Source organism: Abramis brama, assembly GCF_963993115.1.
Source record: "Abramis brama genome assembly, chromosome: 10".
In the NCBI taxonomy this organism is placed as follows: domain Eukaryota; kingdom Metazoa; phylum Chordata; class Actinopteri; order Cypriniformes; family Leuciscidae; genus Abramis; species Abramis brama.
In genome coordinates, this window is record NC_139972.1 from 42,843,306 (window position 1) to 42,868,311 (window position 25,006).

The 25,006-nt window shown below is 40.5% G+C and overlaps 1 protein-coding gene across 1 annotated transcript in view; it reads left to right on the forward strand.

The window, feature by feature from the left end:
- The first annotated feature begins 207 nt into the window (after nt 1–207).
- The window catches only part of aadac (arylacetamide deacetylase), a 49,588-nt gene continuing 24,789 nt past the window's right edge, over nt 208–25,006 (forward strand). Inside the window, exons 1-2 of the mRNA XM_084127632.1 lie at nt 208–789; nt 23,857–24,085. Coding sequence (XP_083983758.1) covers nt 649–789; nt 23,857–24,085 — 370 coding nt within the window. The 5' untranslated portion in view covers nt 208–648. The remainder of the gene's footprint in view (nt 790–23,856; nt 24,086–25,006) is intronic.

Here is a 25,006-nt window from a genome sequence, read left to right on the forward strand (position 1 = left end):
TGGTTTTACCCTGTGTGTCTGTGGGGTTAAAGACCTCATTATTTATCTGCTGCGCATTGTTCAATAAAAACATTAATCATAGAATCATTCTGCAATCATACACCATGGGAATAGTGAAAAGCGCATTTGTATAAGGCCTTTAGCCCGTTATACCCCACATCTGATCCTGCGCAGCAGCATATATCAACACGATGACAACAGCTGGTTTAACACGAGACGAACTGCTCGTAGAAATGTCAACACAAAGCAAGCCAGAAAAGTGGAGCCGTTCAGCAGTGTTGTGAGTATAGAGAGGGAGGCACACAAACCGTGCGATGACCCACAGGGTTTTCTGAGGAATTTGAGAGGAGCTCCAGCCGCGTTTCATTACGATTTAATAAATCCTTTGCGCAGCAGATCTGAGGAGACCAGAGCGCGCTCAAGCGCAAATCTTTCCACATGCACGCGTACAGTATCACGATCAGATGACTCTAACACGTGTTGTCATATCTCGCTGGCTCCAGTCCAAAATTAATCCAGGATTACACTTTAACACAGAGAGCACTCAATGACTAATAAACGCAGCTGACGGAGCTTTCACTTGTCGAGGACTTCTAACGCAAACAGACTATAAAATAAACGGAAGACACGTACAGGCGAGATCTAAAAATGAGGTCTAAAGGAGTGTTTGTGCTGGTGTTACTGGGCGCGTTAACCGCTTATTACGTTTATTCACCAATCCCGAATAACATAGAAGAGAGATGGAAACTAATGCTCACTGACTCTTTCTTCAAAACTTTAAGCCACTTGGTAAGTTTGCTTGCATTTGTATTTTAAGTGGATAAAAGACTGACAGACATCATTCTGAAGTTTAATGCCAGTTAAACGCATGTGTATTGCGATATTACTGCCATATTGCTATTTTCGGCTGGGTTGATCAAAGAGTGTGATTACGCAACTAATCGCAGTTGTAACCTATTTGTTGTTTCAAGCGTTAGATTATTTGTTTGAATTTCACAAGTGTTTGGCACGACACTGCTCAAGAGTGTGTGTCAATAGAGTCAGGCAGATTTACAGTTTACAGATTATGTCAATTCTTAATCCGACCATTAAAGTAAGCTTTGTGGTTAATAATAGAAGGAAATTATTGCAGGAAATGCCATTTAAATAAATACCTTAATGTGTAAAACGCACGTTAAATAGGGGTGAGTGTTGTAACACTATTTGCTTTAGTGTCTAACTCTGTGTTGTTGCTGCTGCTTTTTTCCCGGTCTCAGTTTGTCTTACAAATTACGGTTGTTTTGAAATCTACATCTTGTAAATCTGATTAACTGTAAAAATGTGTCACTGTTGTTACAACTACTGGCTGAGTTGTAGGTGCAGTGGAACACTAATAAAAATATGGACATCAGTTTACATTTTTAAGTGACATTCATCTTGTTTATAAAATTAACTGAAAATTCATGATTTTTTTTAAACCATTCCCCATCACCCTGACTCCAGTTTTCATTTTAAAGGTACAATATGTAAGAATTTTGAATCAAAATATCCCAAAACTACTTGCACAGTGTTATTTCTTTCAATTGTGTACATAAAACAAATCAATGTTATATAGTTCAACATGATGAAATGTTAGAATATGATCAGTATGTTATTCTAATGTTGATCTAGCTTACTGCTAGTCTCATATAGCCAACAAACTAACACATAATAACATTATAACTTTAAACACACTCAAATGCTGTTTAGTGTGATAGTGTAGACCAAGTTAAAGAGCACTGTGTTACCTCACAATTTTAATTTGTTAAATAAACTGCCCTGTGTGAGTATTAATTCAGCACTTGCGGGTAGTTCGGTAGAATGAAATGTCCTCATTCCTTTATATCGCGTGTGGCGCTGATATCTGTCTCTCATTAGCAATTATGCCCTGTTTCATACCACAGTCATGTTAAAAAACATTAATGTATTCACTCATCCATAAACATTATTTCCCATAAACATTATTAGATCCATCGGCATGACGACAAGTTCCATGATTTGTCTTTATTCACTGCGTCATGAATCTACGCCTTTGTTATTGTGAGAGGTTAGCGACCCCTAGCGGCAAAAAATAAATGACATATTGTAGCTTTAAACATTTCCATTTAGCAAATAGGAAACATTTAAAGGGTGTTTCTCAAAACCAAGAATGGACTTATGTTCTTGGGGAGAACGCTCTTGCTAGTTGTTCTTGGAAGAATGAACTCACAAGGTGACGAGCACACAGAACGCTGCTGACAGTTTGAGACGATGTGTTCTTGCTGGTATTGCGCAATAATACCCTCGCAGAGACGCCGTCTGCAGTACCCAAACATAACGAGAATTATTGACGATAACAGCCAGGCTTTATCGTCCAAGCCTACCCTCAGCTCAAGGGATTACTCTACAACTGTACACTACAATGTAATGTATATTCATAACGATAAAGATGGAGATTCTCACTTCCGAAAACGTTTGAGCACATTTTCGATTCGCCATAAATTTTCGTAAAAATGCCAATATTTGAAATCTACACAGTTGATTTCTCGCATCAAATGTTCTCAGAAGTGAATTTAGTGATGAAATAGCGTACGAAATTGTAGAAAAAGGACCTGCCTCTCCTTCCTCGAATGCCGAAATGAATGCTGGGATATTTCTGCCGTCAAGTTCACACAAGTTACCAAACGATGCATCCTCGGTAAAATGGGTGTGTCAAGAACACTTCCGGGATTTTTAACCGTTCTTGCCAAAATGCAAACTTGTGTATTGGGACAGTACTTGGGCAGCGACTGATGACGTTTCACAAGTCCACAAGAACACAAGTACAGACAAGAACGCATATTGAGAAACGGCCAAATTGTAAACAAGTTTGAAAAAAATGAATACTGTACAAACACATAAATACATGGCTAACAACTAAGAATCATGCCACAATGTCTTGTTATGCTGCATCCCAATTTGCCTACTTGTACTACGCCCCAAAAAATATGTAGGCTACTCTTTTTCTGAAGAAAAAGTACATATTTTTGAGTGTAGCAGAAGACTAGGCAAATTTTGGAACATTATACCACGTCATAATTGAATATTTTTTTCTTGGCATAGTTGTGTTGATCCTGTCGTTGTAAACTGGCCTGTCAATCATCTGGTCACAGTTAACGTCCACATATGCTTCCTTCATGTGCTATTGGAAAATTCCTACTTCCCACTTCTGAAGTCGTGATAAATGGTGCGTTCAAGTCCTCCTGGGAAGTTCGTATTTACGAGGTGGGAAGTCGTGTTTACGACAGCAGGTGCGTTCAAGTCACTTTCGTCAGAGTAAGATGGCGGAGTACTTTCTCTTAATTACACAAAAATACAGCAAGAAAATGAAGAACAAAGACATCAGGTGTGCATTGCTTTTTTATGTTTTTAATTAATGAAGCTTCTGCAAACTTTATCGTTGCATATTATATTGTTATAATATAATGCCATCATATTCTGTGCAGGCAGTTCTTCTTTTGTTGCAAAGAACTGGCAACCCTCCTAGGGACTGTTTGTTCTTAATTTAAGGGGCTACCGGAGGAGTTTTGAGATCTATAGTCATAGACTTGACCTTCCCTTCGCCAGCAATACATTTTTCTATGACCCTCCAAAATGATTGTGAAAAACCCTCAATGATGATGACCCTCCCTGATAATTTATTGATTAATTCTGTACTGGTTTGCATTTGGCAATGTTGCAAGATGTTGGCAGATGTTCAGATAGCCATTGTTTTTTTACAACCGTGACAAACGACTTAACCTCTGCTTTCTCATCTTAAACACCACACATAGTACACGTGCGATTTAGTTTTGTAAACTCCGTTACTTGTGTTTGTTTTCAGACATTATAACAGTTGTTTTATACTTGTGCTTATGCGATATCACGGTTTTTGATCGTGGATGATTGAATGTCTCCACGATCTGCTTTTGAAGAAAGATGGTAGTATCGTACAGCGCACATTCTATCAGCTGCAGTTCTGGCGCCTCAGTCCCAATACTGTAAAACTCGACTTACATTCACATCACATGTTAACGCAGCGATAGAGGACACTGCACTTATTCGCAATCACAAAAGTTCATTATTTGCTTGTGCTTTAAAGCTTTGCTGGGTAAACATTTAATTGGCGTTCTGTTCTGACATGATGCACATTTTCTAAGTGCGTACTAGAGTGCGGATTTGGCCGAATTTTTCTGTCCGAGCCCGGCCCGCGTCTGACAGAGCAGTAACCGAACCCGACCCGAGGCCGACAGTTAAAATCCCTTTTTTTCTCATACTAATGACACATGTACGTTTGTTTGTGTGGAAAGCCCGCTTTTATTAAGCAACTGTAGGAAGGCATTCGGAAATGTCAACAGGATGAGTGCATCAGCGCGCATGGAGCAACAAGCGCACTTAAGACGCGCATGCACGTGTTTCGTTGTCACGGCTACATAAACAAATTTCCGCACACAGGAAGACAGATGTTATGGTAATATTTTACATGTATTTTAATCACAAAAACGAACGTTTGCATCAAATGAAAGCATCAGGCACATTGGCTACCGACATAATAAGCTGCTTTAAATTTAAAATGTTCAATGCCTTATTGCGCTGATGTGACCGAGCCCGACCCGAACCCGAACATCATTTCTAAATATCTGTCCGAACCCAGCCCAGTCCGTCGGGTACCGGCGGGTCCCGTCGGGCTCGGGTCGGGTATCATCCTCTAGTGCGTACGCCTGAAGCGCGCGCACTGTCAAACAGCACCAAACTGGACAGACCCATCTGCTAGCGATGGGGGGCGGGACTGAGAGAGATACATGGAAAAATATGCACCAAACAAGCCATTTTGAAATTTTGCTGTTTTCATGAAAAGTTGGGTGACCCTCCCCTCAACAAAGAATAAAAAGACATGACCCTCCGGTGGTCCATTCCATAAATACCGAATGGTCCCCTACCGTTCTTTTTCCCCCCGGGAAATTTCTAATGTTAGAAAACGAGGCCCAGAGGAGCTGATCGAGATATTTAGGGAGGACATGCCGTTTCAGAGAGAGATACAGAGAGGAGATCACAGGAGAGCATGAACAGATTGTTTTCTCTTCTTGACAGAATGGTAGAGAAATAAACTTTTGGTTATGTTAATTAAAATTTGAGAATGAAACAATCGTATACATTACTTTTATGTAAGTTATATTTGTAAATGAACCAAAAAATAATTTCTGTGCATCGTTTATTTTTGTAATGCAAGTTACAACTTGTAAATGTAAGGAAATTATTCTGTTCATTTATTTTTGTCATGTCAATTAATTTGTAAACAAAATAAATTGTTCTATAGGCTCCATTTTTACTTACAGTACTTTTTACAAGTATTTACAAGATAACTTGCGTTAAAGATAAGAAAAACAAAATGCATGTTTAAATTAACAGTATACATAAAACAGATTGGAAGAAAACCAGTTGAGCAGGAGATCCTGGATAATCTGCACAATAGAGACGCTGGCAAGGCCTCTGCCAGTGGGACATCACCTGGGATCAGTGCATATTTCCACTGCCAGTCACTGAGATGTTCTCAGAAAGAGGGAAGAATAAGTTCAATTAACTCGCATACTCAAAAATCAAACCATAAAATATTCTGACATGAAAAACCGTTCTATGAGCTAAACTCAGGACAGCGACCCTCCAGGACCGACATATTTTTAGTGTTTGTATTATATTCTGTTCATATTTTTTAAACAATATCTAATATTAAAATCTAATATCCATGTGTAAAAAGTCAGTTTTTCATAAAAAGTACAATCTTTGCCTCTGAGATGAAGAGGAGTTGCATAACAATCTAAAGTACTTCAAATGTATACTTTAATCCAGAGTTAATGTATGCTGTTACATTCCACCACTGGTTATTTGGAATATGTATTGTCACATTAACAAATGGTTGCTAGCTGTGTCCCGGGAGTTGTTCAATGCAATGGGACAGCCTGGTTTTGTCGCCCAGCAACTGGTGACAGCTGTGTCGAGCGGCAGTAGGCTATCAAATCAAAATCAAATCAAGTATATTTGTATAGCGCTTTTCACAATACAGATTGTATCAAAGCAGCTTCACAGTATTAAATTAAAATAAAATAATACAACAAGATTTGTTTCTAGTGGAATTTATTGATTGATAAAATAAAATTAAATATCCCCAAAATATCCCCAACTGAGCAAGCCAAAGGCAACAGTGGCAAGGAACCGAAAAAACTCCATCAAGTGACCTAATGGTGTCCTGAAACTCCATCAGGTGACCTAATGGAGAAAAAAAAAACCTTGGGAGAACCCAGGCTCAGTCGGGGGCCAGTTCTCCTCTGGCATTTATGAACTAGAGGCCGGATTGTAGTTTGAACTGTAAGATTAAAAATATTATATGAATGCCTGGCCGAAAAGATGCGTCTTTAATCTAGTTTTAAACTGGGAGAGCGAGTCCGAGCAACGAACAGTATCAGGAAGACTATTCCAGAGTTTCGGAGCCAAATGTGAAAATGCTCTCCCACCTTTGGTGGATCTGGATATCCTAGGTATGACCAAAAGCCTTGAATTTATTGATCTTAAAGAGCGCGATGGATTATAGGGCGATAGAAGATCCGTTAAATAGACTGAAGCTAAGCTGTTTAGGGCTTTATAAGTCAGTAGCAATACCTTGTAATTAATACGGAACTTTATAGGTAGCCAATGTAGTGATGATAAAATCGGTGTTATATGATCATATTTTCTTGATCTAGTAAGAACTGTAGCGGCTGCATTTTGGACTAACTGTAGCTTGTTTATTGAGGATGCAGGACAACCGGCTAATAAAGCATTACAGTAATCTAGTCTCGAGGTCATGAATGCATGAACTAACTTTTCTGCATCAGAAACTGATAGCATGTTACGTAGCTTAGCAATGTTTCTAAGGTGGAAAAAGGCTGTTTTTGTAACGTATGAAATATGATTTTCAAAAGACAGGTTACAATCGATTATAACACCTAGGTCTTTTACTGTAGAGGATAAAGTAACAGGACATCCTACGATGTCAAAGTTGTATTGTGAGAGGTTTTGTGGGTGGTTTTTTGAACCGATAAGTATTACCTCTGTCTTGTCTGGATTTAATAAAAGAAAATTACGCGTCATCCAATCTTTTATATCTTTAACACACTCTGTCAATTTGGATAATTTAGCGTTTTCATCCGGCCGTGATGAAATATATATTTGAGTGTCATCAGCATAACAATGGAAACTAATTCCATGTTTCCTTATAATATTTCCAAGTGGCATCATATATATTGAGAATAACAGAGGGCCCAACACAGATCCCTGCGGCACTCCATAGTTTACTGGAATTATGATCGATTTTTCTCCATTCAAATAGACAAAATGGTAGCGGTCAGATAAGTATGATCTAAACCAGCTTAATGCTTGTCCTTGAACACCAGTATAATTTTGTAGTCGATCTAAGAGTATTGTGTGATCTATAGTATCGAACGCAGCACTAAGATCAAGTCAAACTAATATTGAGATACAGCCTTGGTCAGAAGCTAAAAGTAAATCATTTGTGATTTTAACGAGCGCAGTTTCAGTGCTATGATGCGGCCTGAATCCTGACTGAAACTTTTCATAGATATCATAGGCTATCACATGTACTGGACTTTATATAAGTTATATATAATATACATATATAGTTATAACTGGCTAAAAACAAAACAGGGTTGAAAATCTATCTTAAAATGCTCATGGGTCAATTTATGTATATAATAAAGTCTAAAGTGTATAAACTAGCCTATATAAAATCACATACTGGTAACATAAAAGTCAACATTTGAATCTTTATTGTATTTATTATTATTTTTAGTTTTAATTTGAATCATTAGATACATTCAACTATTCGATTAAATTGAAACCCAATACTTACATTTAAAATTGTAATCTGGCAATTTCGTGTCCGGCGTGCAATGAATTCTGGGGTAGGCAAGGCTGCGAAGCATTTGCAGGCCGCATTTTGAAGGAGCCTTCGATGTACCTTCTAATTGGGACAGCCATCGCTGCGCCGCGATGACTCAATCAGCTATACTTTCCCCTTTAAACGAGTCTCGGTGCGTCCTCCGAAGGCCGCGTCGGCTGCGCACTTCGAAGGACTCGGCCTTCAAAGGATGCAGCCCCTGAATTGGGACACAGCTAGTATACCTTTAAGTATTGTGGTATTCCACCTTGTTTCTCACTGACACGCCCCCAACTCATTAAGATCGGGGCTTAAAAGAAAATCCCGAGCTTCCCACTCGTATTTACGACATTGTGGTGGCGATGTGTGTTCAATGTGTGTTCAGCTCGTAAATATGATCTTTACGGGATGACTTGAACACACCATAAGAGCTTGTCCCATTCAAGTGCTTTGTTGTCGGAAAGAACAGGAATCATGGAGGACACCTGATTTATTCATGCTTTTTTATTGGGAAAATCTTATTAAAGCCTTGCTCATCAACCATGACTGTAGATTTAATTTTTTTTTAAATAGGAAAGACAATTGTTAAGCATACATTTTTTTTAGTAATGAAGGGAGATTTTACTCTTGAATAAAAAGTAAATGAATGATATGGTTGTGTGCCACTTGTATACTGTTTGTCTTAACACAATATCAGCAGACATTAAGGGAGACGTGTCCCCAGTATTTGATATTCTTGATGCTGCTCTGCTGCATTGCATCGTTCTGTATGTTGTCAGGGTGAAAGAATGAAACGAAACTTTTAAAAGTTGTATTTTCAGGCTGCTCTGCCTCAGTGGTCTTGCAGCACTTGTCAATGTTAAAATAATTGGGAAGTCCAATCAAATCAAAGAAGGTTTGGAAGGCTTGGTTTACAGAAGCCAAGTGTGAATTCCAGCATGATATACTGCATTCTTAAAGGCTGATTTATACTTCTGCGTCGGACCTACGCCGGAGCCTCTACGCTGTAGGCAACGCGTTGGTTTTCATTTATAATTCTGCGTCGTTGTCCGCGTTGAAGCGCAATTACACATGCAGAGGGTGCTTGTGAAACCCGAGGGAATGGTTCTAGCAGACCAATCACAGCGCTTGCGGTCTGCGTAGAATTGACACGTTGTTACATTTTTGGAGAGGTGCACGTCAGGGTACGCCGAAGGGTAAGCGTGCTACACACAGCCTACGACGTAGCTACGGTGTGAGTTTGACGCAGAAGTATAAATTGGGCTTAGGGGTGAAAGAGTACAGTAAAAATTATGAAACCGTAATTTTGTCACATTTTGATTAATTTTATCTACATATGTGCATTTTAAAATGTCTGGAGGGTAAAGATTGGATAACAATGGCCTTAAAACCATGTCAGTCCTTTTCATTTTCATCTACTGTATATCAGTGGAAAAAAATAAATTTCAAATTGGTTTCTTGAACATGACAATGAGTTCACTGTACTAAAATGGCCCCCACAGTCACCAGATCTCAACCCAATAGAGCATCTTTGGGATGTGGTGGAACAGGAGCTTCGTGCCCTGGATACGCATCCCACAAATCTCCATCAACTGCAAGATGCTATCCTATCAATATGGGCCAACATTTCTAAAGAATGCTTTCAGCACCTTGTTGAATCAATGCCACGTAGAATTAAGGCAGTTCTGAAGGCGAAAGGGGGTCAAACACAGTATTAGTATGGTGTTCCTAATAATCCTTTAGGTGAGTGTACATACTGTGCACAGAAGTGGGTCCCCAGGATCGGAGTTGAGGACCACTATTTTAAAACACTGATAGCATGTTCCTAGTTTGTTGTTAAGATGACGGTCATATGTTTTAGTATGCTGCTAGCGTGTTTGAGCATGTCTCTGGCATGTTTTTGCACGTTGTGAACATGTTTCTAGCTTGTTTTGACAGTTAACATATTGCTAGCATGTTATAACAAATGTTTATGCTGCGAGCTTGTTTTAACATGATGCTAACATTGAGCACATCAAGTCTTGTCGGATAAAACATTTTTGAGTTGAACACTCATTTATGTGTTGAAATTTCGAGTGAAAAAAAAAAAAAAAGTGAAATTACGAGTAAAAAAAAAAAAATTTGAGGCCAGCGTTTTTGAGTTGTAGACATATTAGTGAGAAATAGGGTTGCCAACTGTTCCGTATAATACGGAATCGTCCCGTATTTAAGGCATCAATGAAGTGTCCCGTATGAAAGCCATACAGAAGACAGTTTGTCCTGTAAAGTCTGTAAAAGTCTCTGTAAAATATCGAGCATTAAAAAGCAGCCCATACTAATCCTATTAAGTTCTCTTTATCTGAAAAAAATATGCATTTTCATTTATTTCTACATGCTTGCAACATCATTTAGGCCTAGTTAAAATTAGTGCCATTGTCTAAATGCTTTTTTTGGATAAAATTTCAAAGACATTCAGTTATTGTGCTTTTAAGTAATATGGCATCTATGTAGCCTATCTTCCTGACCAAAAAAAATAAATAAAATAAAAACTTTTAAGTTTATCGTTTTGAATAGAGGCTGATGATATTTACAATAGGCTAATATCCGTTGGTGTAGCTATATATTGAAAATGGGTAAATTCAATAATTTTAGACATACTATACATAATTCAATAATTTAACCATATAGGGCCTTTAAAATGTGAAAGATTACAAAAGAAATATTAATGGGGTCATGGAATGGATTATTTTATTATTTTATAATGTTTCCTGGGGTGCCCTTATAATGTTAGAATGATTTTAACATAAAAAATTGTCATAATTTATAAATAAAAGGCATTTTTCCAAGCCTGATTTTAGCCTCTGATTTGAACGCTCTGTTTGAAGGGGCGTGTCTGCTGTGAGACTTCAGTGTAAACGCCCACTGCTGTGATTGGCTGTGAGACTTCAGTGTAAACGCCCACTGCTGTGATTGGCTGTTAGACTTCAGTGTAAACGCCCACTGCTGTGATTGGCTGTTAGACTTCAGTGTAAACGCCCACTGCTGTGATTGGCTGATATGTTTGCATATGAAATAGCTAGTATTACATGTGGAACTCTCTCGAAAACTTTTACTACATTTTAAGTATTGATCATAGTGATCTATTCCCATCACATGAAAGGTTGCAGTGATGAGCATTGAGCAGATGACGGACAGTCTGTTGATCGCGTATGTGTCAGTGTTGGGTTTCTGTTGAGTCCTGTCTGTCTTTATTAGTTCATTTGTATCACTTCTGTTCTGTTTATCATTAGTTCATCATCATCACCTGTGTCTTGTCAATCACCTTCATCTGTGTCACCTGGTTTATGTTCATCAGTGTCTGTATTTAGTTCCCTCTGTTCAGTCAGTCTTTGTCCTTTCTCATCTATGTAATGTCGTGTTTGGTGTGTGTTAACCTTCTGCCTCTATGTGCCTATCTGAGTGAATTAGTAAAATGTATGTATTGGAGCCATTGGCCTCTTTGTCTTCTTCAACCTACACCACACCATGACAGAAGAACGGACCCATTTAAAATGAACGTGGAAGACTGGATCTCTCAGAACGGTCGCTCGCTGGAGGATTATGTGGAGGTTTACCTCTACCTGTATCAGGACGCGAGCTGGGATGAGGAATCTCTCAAACAGCAGTTCTGGAGCGGGTTGGACGATCTACTCGCCCAGATGCTGCTGTTGGGAGATATTCACCTCTCTTTTGTCTAGTTCATCGACCACACCTTGTGGGTATGTGGATCCTCCCTCACTGTGGGAGTCATCGAGAGTCCAGTGTCTCCTGTTCCTGTCCTCATCCAGAGTCCGGGCGAGAAGGACTTAATTGACCTTTTTCAGAGCCTTCACCGCTGGTCCCGTCCAGCCCAGAGCCTTCACCGCTGGTCCCGTCCAGTCCAGAGCCTTCGCCTCGCATCTTTCCCGCCGAGCCAGCGCATCACGTCTTGCCCGCCGAGCCAGAGCATCACGTCAGTCCTGCCGAGCCTGCACTTCACATCAGTCCTGCCGAGCCTGCGCTTCTCGTCAGTCCCGCCGAGCTTGCGCATCATGTAATGTCCGCCAAGCCAGAGACTGTTCACGTCATGCCCGCTGAGTCAGAGACTGTTCACGTCACGCCCGCCGAGCCAGAGACTGTTCAAGTCATACCCGCCAAGCCAGAAGCTTCTCACCTGCTGGTCCCGTCCAGCCCAGAGCTCCCTTCGCCGCTGGTCCCGTCCAGCCCAGAGCTTTCTACGCCGCTGGTCCCGTCCAGCACAAAGACTATTTTGCCGCTGGTTCTGCCCAGCCTTGAGCCTGTCACCATCCCAGAGCCGGAACCCTCGTCCCCTGAGATATTGACCGGCGTCTCACCCGATCCCCTGATTTGGCCCAAGAAAATTAAGTCTCCGCCATGGCCACCCGAAGGGTCATCTCCGCCATGGCCACCCGAAGGGTCGTCTCCGCCATGGCCACCCGAAGGGTCGTCTCCGCAATGACCACCCGAAGGGTCGTCTCCGCCATGGCCACCCGAAGGGTCGTCTCCCCCATGGCCACCCGAAGGGTCGTCTCCACAATGACCACCTGAAGGGTCGTCTCCGCCATGGTCACCCGAAGGGTCATCTTCGCCATGGCCGCCTGCACTGCCTGATCCGCCATGACCTTCTGTCCGGCCGGTACCGTCCTGGAGTCCCCTGTCCTAGTTCACCATCCAGTGGTAGACTCTAGGACGCCCACCCTTTACTGATGCATAAACAGTATTGAACGATATTTTGAGAGAAAATCTGTCTGAAGTTGAATAATTACATCGAAAATCTGTCTGAAGTTGAATAATTACATCAGAAATCACTGATCACAGATCAGGCATTAGAATAAACATGACTACTTGCATGTTTGTGGCGTTGCTGGCAGATCCATATCGTAAAAAAATCTGTTTGCAAAGCCTCCGCCGAAATTTATCAAATAATCCACAGTGAAATACAACGAATACAAACAAATAATGCACTGCTGAAACTTTCACATTGTTGGGAAAAACCCCCACTATCCTAGCATTAGGATTGTTCGGAAGGTAATGGTATTGATCCTGTATCGATCTTCTCTCGTTCTTATGTCACTGTTCACTAACGCTCCTGTGGGCGGGGCCAATGCTGAAGTGTGACGTCACAAGTCTCCACTATCCTGTCGTTTGCTGGCCTTGGTTTCAATAAAAGCAGTTTTTGGAATAACAAGGAAGTTTTGAGTTTTGTAACTTACAGGGTATTTTTATAGCATAACGAACTCTTAACTGTCAAAGGATCAAGGAACATTTGGAGATGTGGAGAGATGTGGCGCACGTCCTTCGCACCAAAGTGTCGAAACTGTTAGAAAAAGGGGCTGTGGAACCGGTCCCTCGGTCACAAAGTGAGTCGGGCTTTTACAGTCGCTACTTCCTTGTTCCAAAGAAGGATGGTGGCCTCAGGCCCATCCTAGACCTCAGACACCTGAACAAAGTGCTTATGACGCACCAGTTCAGGATGCTGACAACCAGACAAATCCTCGTGCAAAGTCACCCAGGGGATTGGTTTTTCTCAGTGGATTTGAAAGATGCTTATTTTCACATCCAGATATCGCCCCATCACAGGCCATTCCTGAGATTCGCCTTCGAGGGGCAGGCTTACCAGTACACAGTACTACCGTTCGGCCTATCTCTAGCACCGTGTACATTTAAGAAGTGCATGGACGCAGACAGCGGGGAGTGCTGGTGTTAAACTACCTCGACGATTGGCTGAATATAGTCCAATCGGAGGCGCAATTGATAACTCACAGATCCTGGCTCCTCGGCCATCTAGAATGCCTGGTTCTCAGGATCAATGCTTCCAAAAGCAGACTGTCTCCCAGGCAGAGTGTTTCTTTCCTGGGTACAGTAATAGACTCTATACAAATGAGAGCGTGCCTTACGTCAGAGCGCGCGCTCACCACTCTGGTGCACTAGAGGAGTAGGAGTTTCGTGGGGAGTTCCCAACGAAGAAGCTCCCACTGTAACCCTCAGATCTTCCAGAGTGCTAACCAGACTAGACTTAGGGCTGGGCGATTTAAATCGTGAGATTGTTATGCGCATCTCGTCAGTAAAGCCGGTTCCTTGATTAGTAGTAAATCGCCATCACCTGCTTTCAGATGGAGCGGCATTTACTACAAAGAGCCGTAGTTAACTGACAAGCTGAGCCATATCGCATTAAAATCGCGGACGTATCGCCTGCGATTTTTAATGCGATATGGCTCAGCTTGTCAGTTAACTACGGCTCTTTGTAGTAAATGCCGCTCCATCTGAAAGCAGGTGATGGCGATTTACTACTAATCAAGGAACCGGCTTTACTGACGAGATGCGCATAACAATCTCACGATTTAAATCGCCCAGCCCTAACTAGACTGTTTGCCCAGGCATGAGAGACATGGCTGAGATGAGATCAGGAAACAACTGCATCCAGAAACACATGGACTGAAAGACACCTTGAAAAAGACGCTGACTGCCTGTGCAGCTCTTTTAGGTAAACTGCTCTTTAAACTGAAATGCCCAGGGATGAATGATGCGCTGTCTGTGCCTAGTGCGCTGAACGCACACACCACTGCACCTTCACACTAGTGGGTGTGACTCTGCATGCAAGTCTCACTGGCCAATGTCCATTGGCTCATTTAATTGCCACTTGGAGGTGATTGGGAACATAGCCAATCAGAATCTCGAAACATAGGTCGCACTTTTGACGCAGGTGCAAGTTCTGTCGCATACTGTGACGTCGGCTGCCTAAAACTCGGCAGATAAAAAAATCGGCGAATTCTCCTTTTGCATGTAAACAAGGTGCACAAACGAAGGGAATTGTCTCCGTTTTTCAAAATAACCATGTACGTGTAAACGGGGTCCTAGTTCTTTCATTAGTTGCCATGGTCCCGATTAGCGTCACACCTGTTCCCTGTTCTGTTAATGATCATCCTCTGTGTATTTAAGCCTTCAGTCTTCCTCAGTTTATTGTCTTGTGTTAAAGTGTTCATTAAAAGTGTTATCGTCATTCATTCTGCGTCACGCATCTCTCTTCATTTGGATTATACTCCTGACAGTGAATAAATATTTATGAAGAATTTAAAATTAATTTAATGTTAATTGTTTTTGAGGTTTATAACATTTAATAAAAAACATTTAATTGTGGCCATTAAATTATTAATTTTCATATCAATTCTCGCAGAAGAAAAAAATTATTTTATTGTTATTTGCAATTTAGTTGACAGTTTCTGTTGATCAATTGATTTTAATGTTAAAAAATGCAATTTGATGTACTTTTCAAGTCTAAAAATTATATGAAGAAAAAAGTAGGTTTTTTTTTCTTTAAAAATGTAATTAAATAAAAGTACAGTTGTTCAGTTTAAATTGCACTTGAGTAAAGTACAAATCCCCCAAAATAATATGTAAGAATAGTAATCAAGTAAAATGACTCAAGTAATTTACACCCCTACTAGGAGGAGTTGGACATTTTAGGTCTCAGACAAAGAATAAAAATACATTGAAATACAACATCGGTTGTTTATTTCAAGTCTAAAAAATAGAATGAATGCATCACTGCTGTGACTTTGGCACCACTTTAATTTCACTTAAAGACACTATGCAGTTCGTATTTTTTGGAATATTGCAGTGTTTATTATAAATGATTTGTCCATGCACATCTTTTTTAATTCATGTGATTTTACGGACATTACGGCATACAGACATCATCACAAGTGGTTATAAGAATTACACAAATCAACACAATATAACATTTTGTCATCATGAAAAATTAAAGGTTCCTTACAACAGACTCAAGGATGATATGTTTTCACAGCCTTTGTGTTCAAAGGATTTGACATTTTCTTAAAGGAAGTAAAAAGGTACTCAGAGGAGAACATACTAAAATTGGGATTATAGTGAATGTTTCTGGCTTTGTGACGATAAAAATTACCCAGAAGACAAAAAGTAATACTGTAGTAAAAGAATGCATACAGTTGGTGTTCAACCAGAATAATACTTTTACCGCCACCGTTCCCGCTGTGGTAAAATTGTGGGTGTGTATTTGCTGCCTTTTACCACTAATAGGCGCTATAATCACAGACTTTGAAAAGTAAGTAAGTAAGTAAAGTTTATTTCTAAAGCGCTTTTCACAGATAAAATCACAAAGTGCTGTACACGAGAAAGGTAAAACAAAACAATATAAAAAATGTATATACATGTGTAAAATCAAAGTGACACTAGTGAAAACCCATCAACCAAAAGCTTTCCTAAATAAACAAGTCTTCAGATCTTTTTTAAAAGAGTCAACAGAGTCTGCCAGACGCAGAGACAGGGGCAGGGCGCTCCACAGTCTGGGGGCAACAGACTGAAAAGACAGGTCCCCTCGGGTCTTATAACGAGTCTTGGGGACCATAAGCAGGTTCTGGCCAGAGGACCGAAGAGTGCGGCTAGAGGAGTACGGGTTCAAAAGGTCCTTGATGTACTGTGGGGCCTGACTGTTTAAGGCCCTGAAAGTCAGCACTAAAATCTTAAAATCAATCCTGAATTTTACAGGGAGCCAATGGAGAGCCAACAAAATGGGAGTGATATGCGACCTTCTCGGGGCACCAGTCAATAGTCTAGCAGCAGAATTTTGAACCATTTGCAGTTTGTTCAGAGCTGACTTATTCAAGAAGGTAAAGACAGAGTTGCAATAATCAAGTCTAGTTGATATGAAAGCATGAATAATAATTTCCAGATCATTCTTTGACAACATTTTGCGTATTTTAGAGATATTCCTAAGGTGATAAAAGCAGTTTCGGCAAGCTGTTTTGAGTGTATCTCCAAAGACATGGCCTGGTCAAACACAACCCCCAGGTTTCTGAGGCTGGATTTGACAGAGGAGCCAAGATAGCCAAGGTGCTGTTTGATCAGCGGGATCTTGTGGTCTGGAGCAAAGATCAGTGTTTCAGTCTTACTTGCATTTATCTGCAAAAAGTTAGTGGCCAGCCAGTCTTTGATGGAGGACACACACTCTAAGAACAGTGACAAACGATGGAACTCAGCATCATTGAAAGAACAGTACAACTGGACATCGTCGGCATAGAGATGATACGATACATCTTTAAAACAACCCATAATATGACCAAGTGGCAAAATGTACAGTAAAAACAAAATAGGGCCCAAAACTGACCCTTGTGCCACTCCGCAGGACAAATTGGTCACATCTGACTGTACATTGTTTATAGCGACATTAAAGGTTCTGTCATGAATATAGGAAGAGAACCACTGGAGGACAGATCCAGATAGTCCCATGTTTATAGCGACATTAAAGGTTCTGTCATGAATATAGGAAGAGAACCACTGGAGGACAGATCCAGATAGTCCCATCTCATTATGAAGCCTGTTGATCAGTATACTGTGATCTACCGTGTCAAAAGCAGAAGTCAAATCGAGAAGTACAAGTACAGTGTAGTGGCCAGTGTCCGCTGCCATCATCACATCACTAGAGACTTTGATAAGAGCTGGTTCAGTGGAGTGCAATTTTCGAAAACCAAACTGAAAAATATCAAACAAGTTGTGCTGCTCCATAAAGGAGGTCAGCTGGCATGCCACTACTTTTTCCCAATTTTATTAAATAAATGGAAGTTTTGATATGGGCCTATAGTTATTAGGTTCTGAAGGGTCAAGATTTACCACAGCGTGTTTGAAGTAGCTGGGGACTGAGCCAGATGCAAGTGACAGGTTAATTATTTTTACCACACAGGGGCCAACAATATCGAACATTTTTAACAACAGGGTTGTTGGGACAATGTCAACGGGGCTTGAAGACGGTTTCATATTTCCTATTAAGGTCTTCACATCCTGTAGGCTGACAGGAGTGAAGGACGACCAAGACAACATCATTGAGAATTCAGTAGAACACACAGTGATTAGGGGAACTTTAACACTGGCCCTAATGTCTTGTACTTTGCTCACAAAAAACGACAAAAAGTTGTTACAGTCCTCATGTGTGTACACAGGCACAAGAGGAGCTGAAGGTGCAGTTAGATTATCGATGGTGTCAAACAAGACCTTAGGATTTTTCTTATTACCTGCTTTATCAATTCATTCAGATCCAGTATCATATCTTTTAAATGGAGTCTGTGTACCTCTAATTTAGTTGTTTTCCACAGACGCTCAGTCTTACGCCATTTTCTCCTAAAACTACAAATGTTATCATTCATCCATGGGAGGGCTTTTTTATGTGACCCTGAAATGTTTTTAACAGGCGCTACCATATCTAAAATTGACAGACAGTGGTTGTTGAAACTTTGCACAAATGAATCAACATCCTCACAATCAACAAAGGAGCGAGAGTCAAAGGAGGCAGAGAAATCACTAAGTGTTGTCTCACTAATGATGCGTTTTTGTGTTACAACATTGCAGACAGTAGGCATCATGATAAGTGACAGATTAAAAGATATACAAAAATGGTCACTAATTTGAAATTCCTCCACACTCAGTTTATCAATGGTTAGGCCACAAGAGAAGACCAAATCTAACGTGTGACCTTTTTTATGCGTGGGGCCAGAAACGTGCTGTACAAAATTAAACGAGTTCATGGTAGTCAACAATTCAGCTGCAATCAAACAAGTGGGACCATCAATATGCAGATTAAAGTCCCCAAGGACTAAAACGCGATCTAGTTTTATGATAGACGTTAAAAACTCAGAGAAATCATCAATAAATGTGCGTGCAGGACCAGGAGGTCTGTAAACTAAAACACAGTAATAGGGGTGTGTTTTCCCAACCTTACACATCTGCATCTCAAAGGAGTCGAACGAAGCTGTGTCCGTCAAACTGCAGCAGAAAGAGTCACGAAAGACCAGCGCAAGACCGCCTCCACGTCGTGCGAGCCGAGGAGTCCCAAACACGGAGCAGTCCGGGGGGCATAGTTCTTTAAGATGAAAGTGTTCGTTCTCCCGCTGCCAAGTCTCCGTAATAAACATAAAATCCAAGTTCTCCTTAGTAAAATGGTCATTCAGAATAAAAGCCTTGTTCGCAATGGAGCGCGCGTTGATAAGTGCAATCCTGGTAGAGCGTGTGCGTGACAAGGGCTGTCCTGGGGCAGGCTGGATGGCATGATCCGTCCGACAGGTAACCGGGCACAGGGCACGCTGACGGGGTGCACGATGGCAAGCAGGCCGGATGGGGAAGATCCGGTCGGAGGTGCACCACACAGGTGACGATGCACAGACCGCGTCCCGATCTGACTCGCAGACCGGAACCGGCCTCAGGCACCGCTCACTCCCGGGAGCTCTGGATCCGTTCGGCCCGGGAGAAAATCCACGGGATCGCCACTTTCTCCTCCAGACTTGAACCCCAGCCCTGGATCCCCGCTTCCTTCTCCTGCCGCGGCGCCGGGTAAGCAGCAGGTATTCCGACGATGGCACTTGGCACTCCAGTTTTGGAGGGAAAAACTCATAACATCTGTCCCAGGTAATACACAAGTCCTGCATATGTGCCTTAATGCGGAACAACGCGGCCCGATCATATTGTATGATTGCAGATACATAGCTGGTAGTTGATAGGGTTGACACAAGTAATATCACAAGGAGGATTACAAATGAACGTGAGAGCTGAGAAGTGACAGACGCATCGCCAAACACAGGCGCCATCGTGCCACCCAAAGTGTCAGTTTATTCTCTCTACTGTCTATCTGCCGTAGCTCATTTTAGAACTGGTAGCAGATAAATTCAACTGAAACATTGTAGTTGAACGAATTCATAATCCCAATACTGTAATTACATTACAAATGTAGGCTTCTATTATTGTATCAAATTTAAGCAAAGTAGGCTAAATGTTAACATTGTGTGCCCAGTTTTTCTATAATTTAGAAAGGCTATGCATGTCAAAGTTCTGTGTCTTATTCTTCATGTTATTTTAATTTGTTAGCAGGCCTAGATTTATGAACTGAAACATAACAGTGAAACAAATTATACTAAATGATCGTAAAATTAAAACATGTTAGTCGGCAGCATTTGTGTTTTAGCATTAATTAAGAATTAAATAGGCATACAGTAGGTTGTTATGATTAGCATAATTTTCTTTAATAAATAATGAAAACATTTCAACATAAACATTGCAATAGAAAAATGTCACATCAATGAGGCTTTGCATGAGAGTAAGACCTTAAGTTCATGCTCATGAAACAGTGCTCAGACGATAGCTGTGTGGTCAATGCTTCAACATGAGCCTCGCTGTGCTTCAATCGGTCTTAGTTTGAATCTTCATCATTTTGTTTCTAGTTTAATAGGCTATTTGTCAAAAATAAAAACTTCTGAAATGTTAATTTATTGATTCGAAACACTTTTCGGAGCTTTGTTATTCATTGTCATTTTTATTAATAGACGTTTAGACGATAACATTGAAGCCTACATGCTGTTAACCGATGTTGGCCGACAGCGTTTATATTTTACCCTTCTTGATGCTTAAATTGGTAACAGATTATTAAAGTCAAGCGTTTTGTATAATTAATAATGGCACATTACAACATAAATTTGCTAGATTCCAGTAGAGCCTCTGTTGTGCTGCACAGACGACAAAACTCGAAGGTGCTGTTGAAGCACCAGAAAGTGATGATGATGAAGCTCGTCTTTAATCTGCTAAATTATTGTTTTATGAATCATTCACGAAATTGAGACGATTGACAGTTACGATCACTGTCACTGTCGCTGTCACTGTCAATGTCAATGTCATCGTCAGTGTCATCTGTTAGTCTCCATTTGCACTACAGTTCCCAGCATCCTCCTTGTCCCACACTTGCAAGTCTTTCATCATTACCCGCACCTGCCAGTCATCATCGTCATTGTCTTCAGCTGTTGTCTCGTTATCTTCTCTGTTTTTAGTTCCTGCTTGTTTTCAGTTCATTGGTGTCGTTTTTGTTTTGTTTTTTTTAATCAGAATTATTTGATTATTTGCTTCACTCGGTTAACGCTTCACACTCCTGTCCAATTGGTGGCGGTAAATGCACCTTTTAGCTGGTTTGCCAACCGTCATAAAACTCCGAAAGAAGAAGTAGTTCATTGTATGTGATTGTTTGTGTTAGTTCACACTGTTTCGCACCTTGTATACGAATCGTTGTTTGGATTAAAGCTTTTTGTTATTTTGTTAACCGTTGCCTCCATCGTCCTCATTTGAGAACCCAGCGTGACAGATACTCGGCCATAGCAACGAAAGAAAAATTTCAAAACAGATCCATACATTGAACAAATCAGAAAAAAGACTGATTTTGTTGACTTTGCTGTGTACAATTAACACAGTACAAAATAAAACTAGTACAAAGCAACATAAATTAAGAACAGGCGCTTTTCTTTGCCTCTCTCTCGCAGACGCACTGGATCTCTTTTTAGCAAGTTTCTTTAGTCTCCTTCACTACGTGCGCCGGGTCTCTGTTGAAATTAAACATTTCAGGGTAGAAACACATACAGCTGATAATACTGTATATTTCTCTATATACTGTATATTGATTGTCATCCACACCATTTACAAAAAACAACTGTAGCAAATTATTTAGTTGCTTCAAAGAAAAAGAATGCCTTGTTGAATTCACCTTACATTAAAATGAGGTTGATGGCGAATTAAAGCGCTCTGTATCTGCTGCTCACTCGCATTCGTTTAGTTGGCATGAACGAGTTTCATCAACAGTTCATGTTTAGATAATGCCAGATTGTGCTCAAACATTCTAAAACTCTACAAAACCAGTTGAAACAACTGGATTGAACACTTCAATTGATTTGTTTTTAATGAAAAACCTTTAAATACATTGGCTACAATTTATAATTTAATTAAGATAGGGCCTATTTGGATAGCCTGACAAGCCAGACCTACATCAAGATGTTGGGTCTGGGAACACACCATTGGCACGGCTCAATCCGAGGGGCGGGATAAACGGTTGTCTTCCAAATTCCCTCTGCACGCAATAGAATAGTGCTACAACCAACCAGAGCAACGAAGAAGGTGACGTAGTCAGAGAGATTAAACTTTTGCCGTATTCGGTCGGCAAAACTCCGAACACATCTTCCTTTTTTAAGAATGACTTCAATGCCATTCTTTGTTATTTTCTCAAAGAAAAGCTTAACTCCAAGTCCTCCAGAGTCGCGGCCAAAGCGGATTCGAAAGACCGCTGTTCGCCAGCAGCAGTCATTCTCTTTATTTAAGCCCGCCCACCGACTCTATACACGATGTGATTGGCCTGACTAGAGTTTGGTTTTTCCAGCTCAAAAGCCAACGGAGAGTTGCTAGAGGACCCTGGCTGCAAAGTACATGCACAAGGTAAAAGTGCGCAAGCAGACCATCTACGGGACAAGCTGGATTCCATCATATCTTTATGTACACAATAATAATCTTTTACATTATAATCCTTTTATTTTAAATATTTGGCATGTTTGTGTGCTGCTGTACGTGCGTCCCTGTGTGTTTAATATGCAGAGTGTATGCGCGTTGTGGACCCGCCTATAGGCGCACATTACTAATGCAAATATTGCACCATTGACTTTAGACCAGGTTTCAGTTGGTCAATGGCGCAGTCTATTTCTGTTGCCTCAAAATAGCAACGTGTTTTCACACCTGGTTTTCAGAACACTCCTCGTTTTCAGACCAGCACGCCCATGGCCGCACAAATGGGTGCAAATGCATTTGCTATTTAAACAACATGGCGCAGGACGTGAAAATGACAGTACCAAAAAAAAAACGCTTGGCGCTGCATTGCGCCAGGTGTAAGATAGGGCCCTTATTGTGTTAACACGATAAAGCCACTGAACTGCCCCTTCAAACCCATCTTTTCATCTTTCCATCGGGCTGGATCTTTGGACCCTTAAAACCAGGGTGCGATTTGTGAATACAGCAGAGGGCGGTTATTTTTATTTATTCAAATAAATATCATCCTTCAAATAGTATTTCATCCTTACTGTTAATTGACATTAGCAATTAGGTTTCAAAATGCAGCAATTGCAACTGTTTTGCAAAATGTCCCTTTGCGCCACCTGGCGGTCATTTCGTGAATTTCGGCATTCTGGTTGACAACCAACTGTATGTTAGGGCACGTAGTCTTTCTTTACGAAATGACATCGCCAACTTGTCTGGCCTGCATAATACAGTGTTATTAGTCGTTTTCACAGATGGGGATCATTTTGATAACGTCATCTGTACAAAGAGAAAACTTTTTCTTTTCTACGTTTACGTTGTCATGTAAACGTACCCTTAGGGTGATCCACAACCATTGGAGTCCCAACATGGTTTATAATACTAACCTGCAAAATATCAAAAACTATTACTTTAAAGAGATTTTAAGTTGACATAAAATGGAAGTTGCAATAGTTTTCTTTTCCCTATTGTGACGTATATCTGAGTGAAACGCTTCTGAAACAAGAAAAAAATTAGGGTGGAACTTGATTTTATCCATAAAGAATTGGTTGGATGGTTGTTGTTTGCTATTGGTGGATCTCATGTGAGTGACAGGTTGCCCCGACAGATGCCGCTGCACAAGAAAAGGGAAGTTATTTTGATTAAAGACTATGAGGACAAATTAATTAAAAATAAATAAATGATGTGCATGGATACATCATTAATAATAATAATTCTACAATATTTCATAAAAAAAATGGTGACTTTAAGACTTGATTTGGATTAGTGACGAGATTTGACTCAAACTCTGCATCAAAGACTTCTGTGAACATGCTGGAGTAACATCATTTAACATTAAGTGGCTAAACAAAGGGCTGTTGTGCATTGAACCAAATGTTTAGGGTTCTGGCTATTAGTGAGATGATCTCAGCTGATCAACCATGCGTCTGACTTGCACATAGCCTTTGTGGGAAAATACAGCCATGCATCATGTGGCAAGCTATAAATAACCCAAACACTGCCATTTCAATGCATTTTTATTTTTTCTGTCTTCACAGGCAGAACTTAGTGAGCAGGTGGGACTTCTGAACTTTTGGAGAGTTATGATGTTCATCACCTTTGCAGAGCGAGTAGTAACTGTGTCAGATGAGAGGGTGCAAGTGGCAGATGAGATTTTTGATGGTGTAGAGGTGATTGTGTATCAGCCTACCCAGCAAGAAGAAACTGGAGAGCTGAGAAGAGCCATCATTTACCTGCATGGAGGTGGATGGTGTCTTGGCAGCTCCCGTGAGTATTATTAACCACACACTCCTGTATAACGGAATGTTCTGGCTTTCATATCTTAAGAGTAAGGTAAATGTATTTCTATTCAAGTCATTCAAGTACTCAGGGATTAAAGTTCTCCTGTTGCTGCGACACATTTTTGGCTTGTATGAGATCAGCGCAGATCAGGGTTAGAAATTAACAGGGGCTTGGGGCAATAATTCCAATGCCCCCTAAATTCAGGATGTAAAAAAATGAGTGAAATGCGAAAATATATGAAAAGTGTTGATTACAGCATTTACATTTAGATCATGTTGCATCAAAGAAGGTTTGCTCATCACGCTCACTGACTGAATTCTGCACTCTTGCAAATTCAATTATTAGTTCAATTATAAAGTCCGGTACGATGTACATGATTCATTTAGCAGTGTAGACAGCTTCAGGGTGTCACGTAATGTAAATAATAGAAACTCTCACGACAAGGAATACTTCAAGTAGATAGGCTTTAATATCAAATACTCAAGATAAACGCAGGGGAAAAACCTTATATACATTGATGAGAACAGACGAAGACTGAGGGAGAACACAGGGACTAAATACATGGAGCTTACAAAGAAGCTTGATGAAATAATTAATAAACACAGGTAAGACAAATTAACAAATTAACAACAGGGGAACTAGGGCAGAACTAGGGGGGTGTTTACACGACACTGTTTTCAACTATATATGTAAAACATTTTAAGAGTTTTGGCCGTTCGTTTACATGACAATAACGTTTTGGGTGCCTGAAAATGCAAACCTTTGAAAACGGGCTTCAAAGTACAAGTTTTTGAAGACGGTCTCCATGTAAACAACAAAAACGCGAAACTCTAAAGACGATGATGTCATGCACATGCGTATTACGTGTTCAGTTTATAGTGTTACATCACCATCTAATGGCCTGGC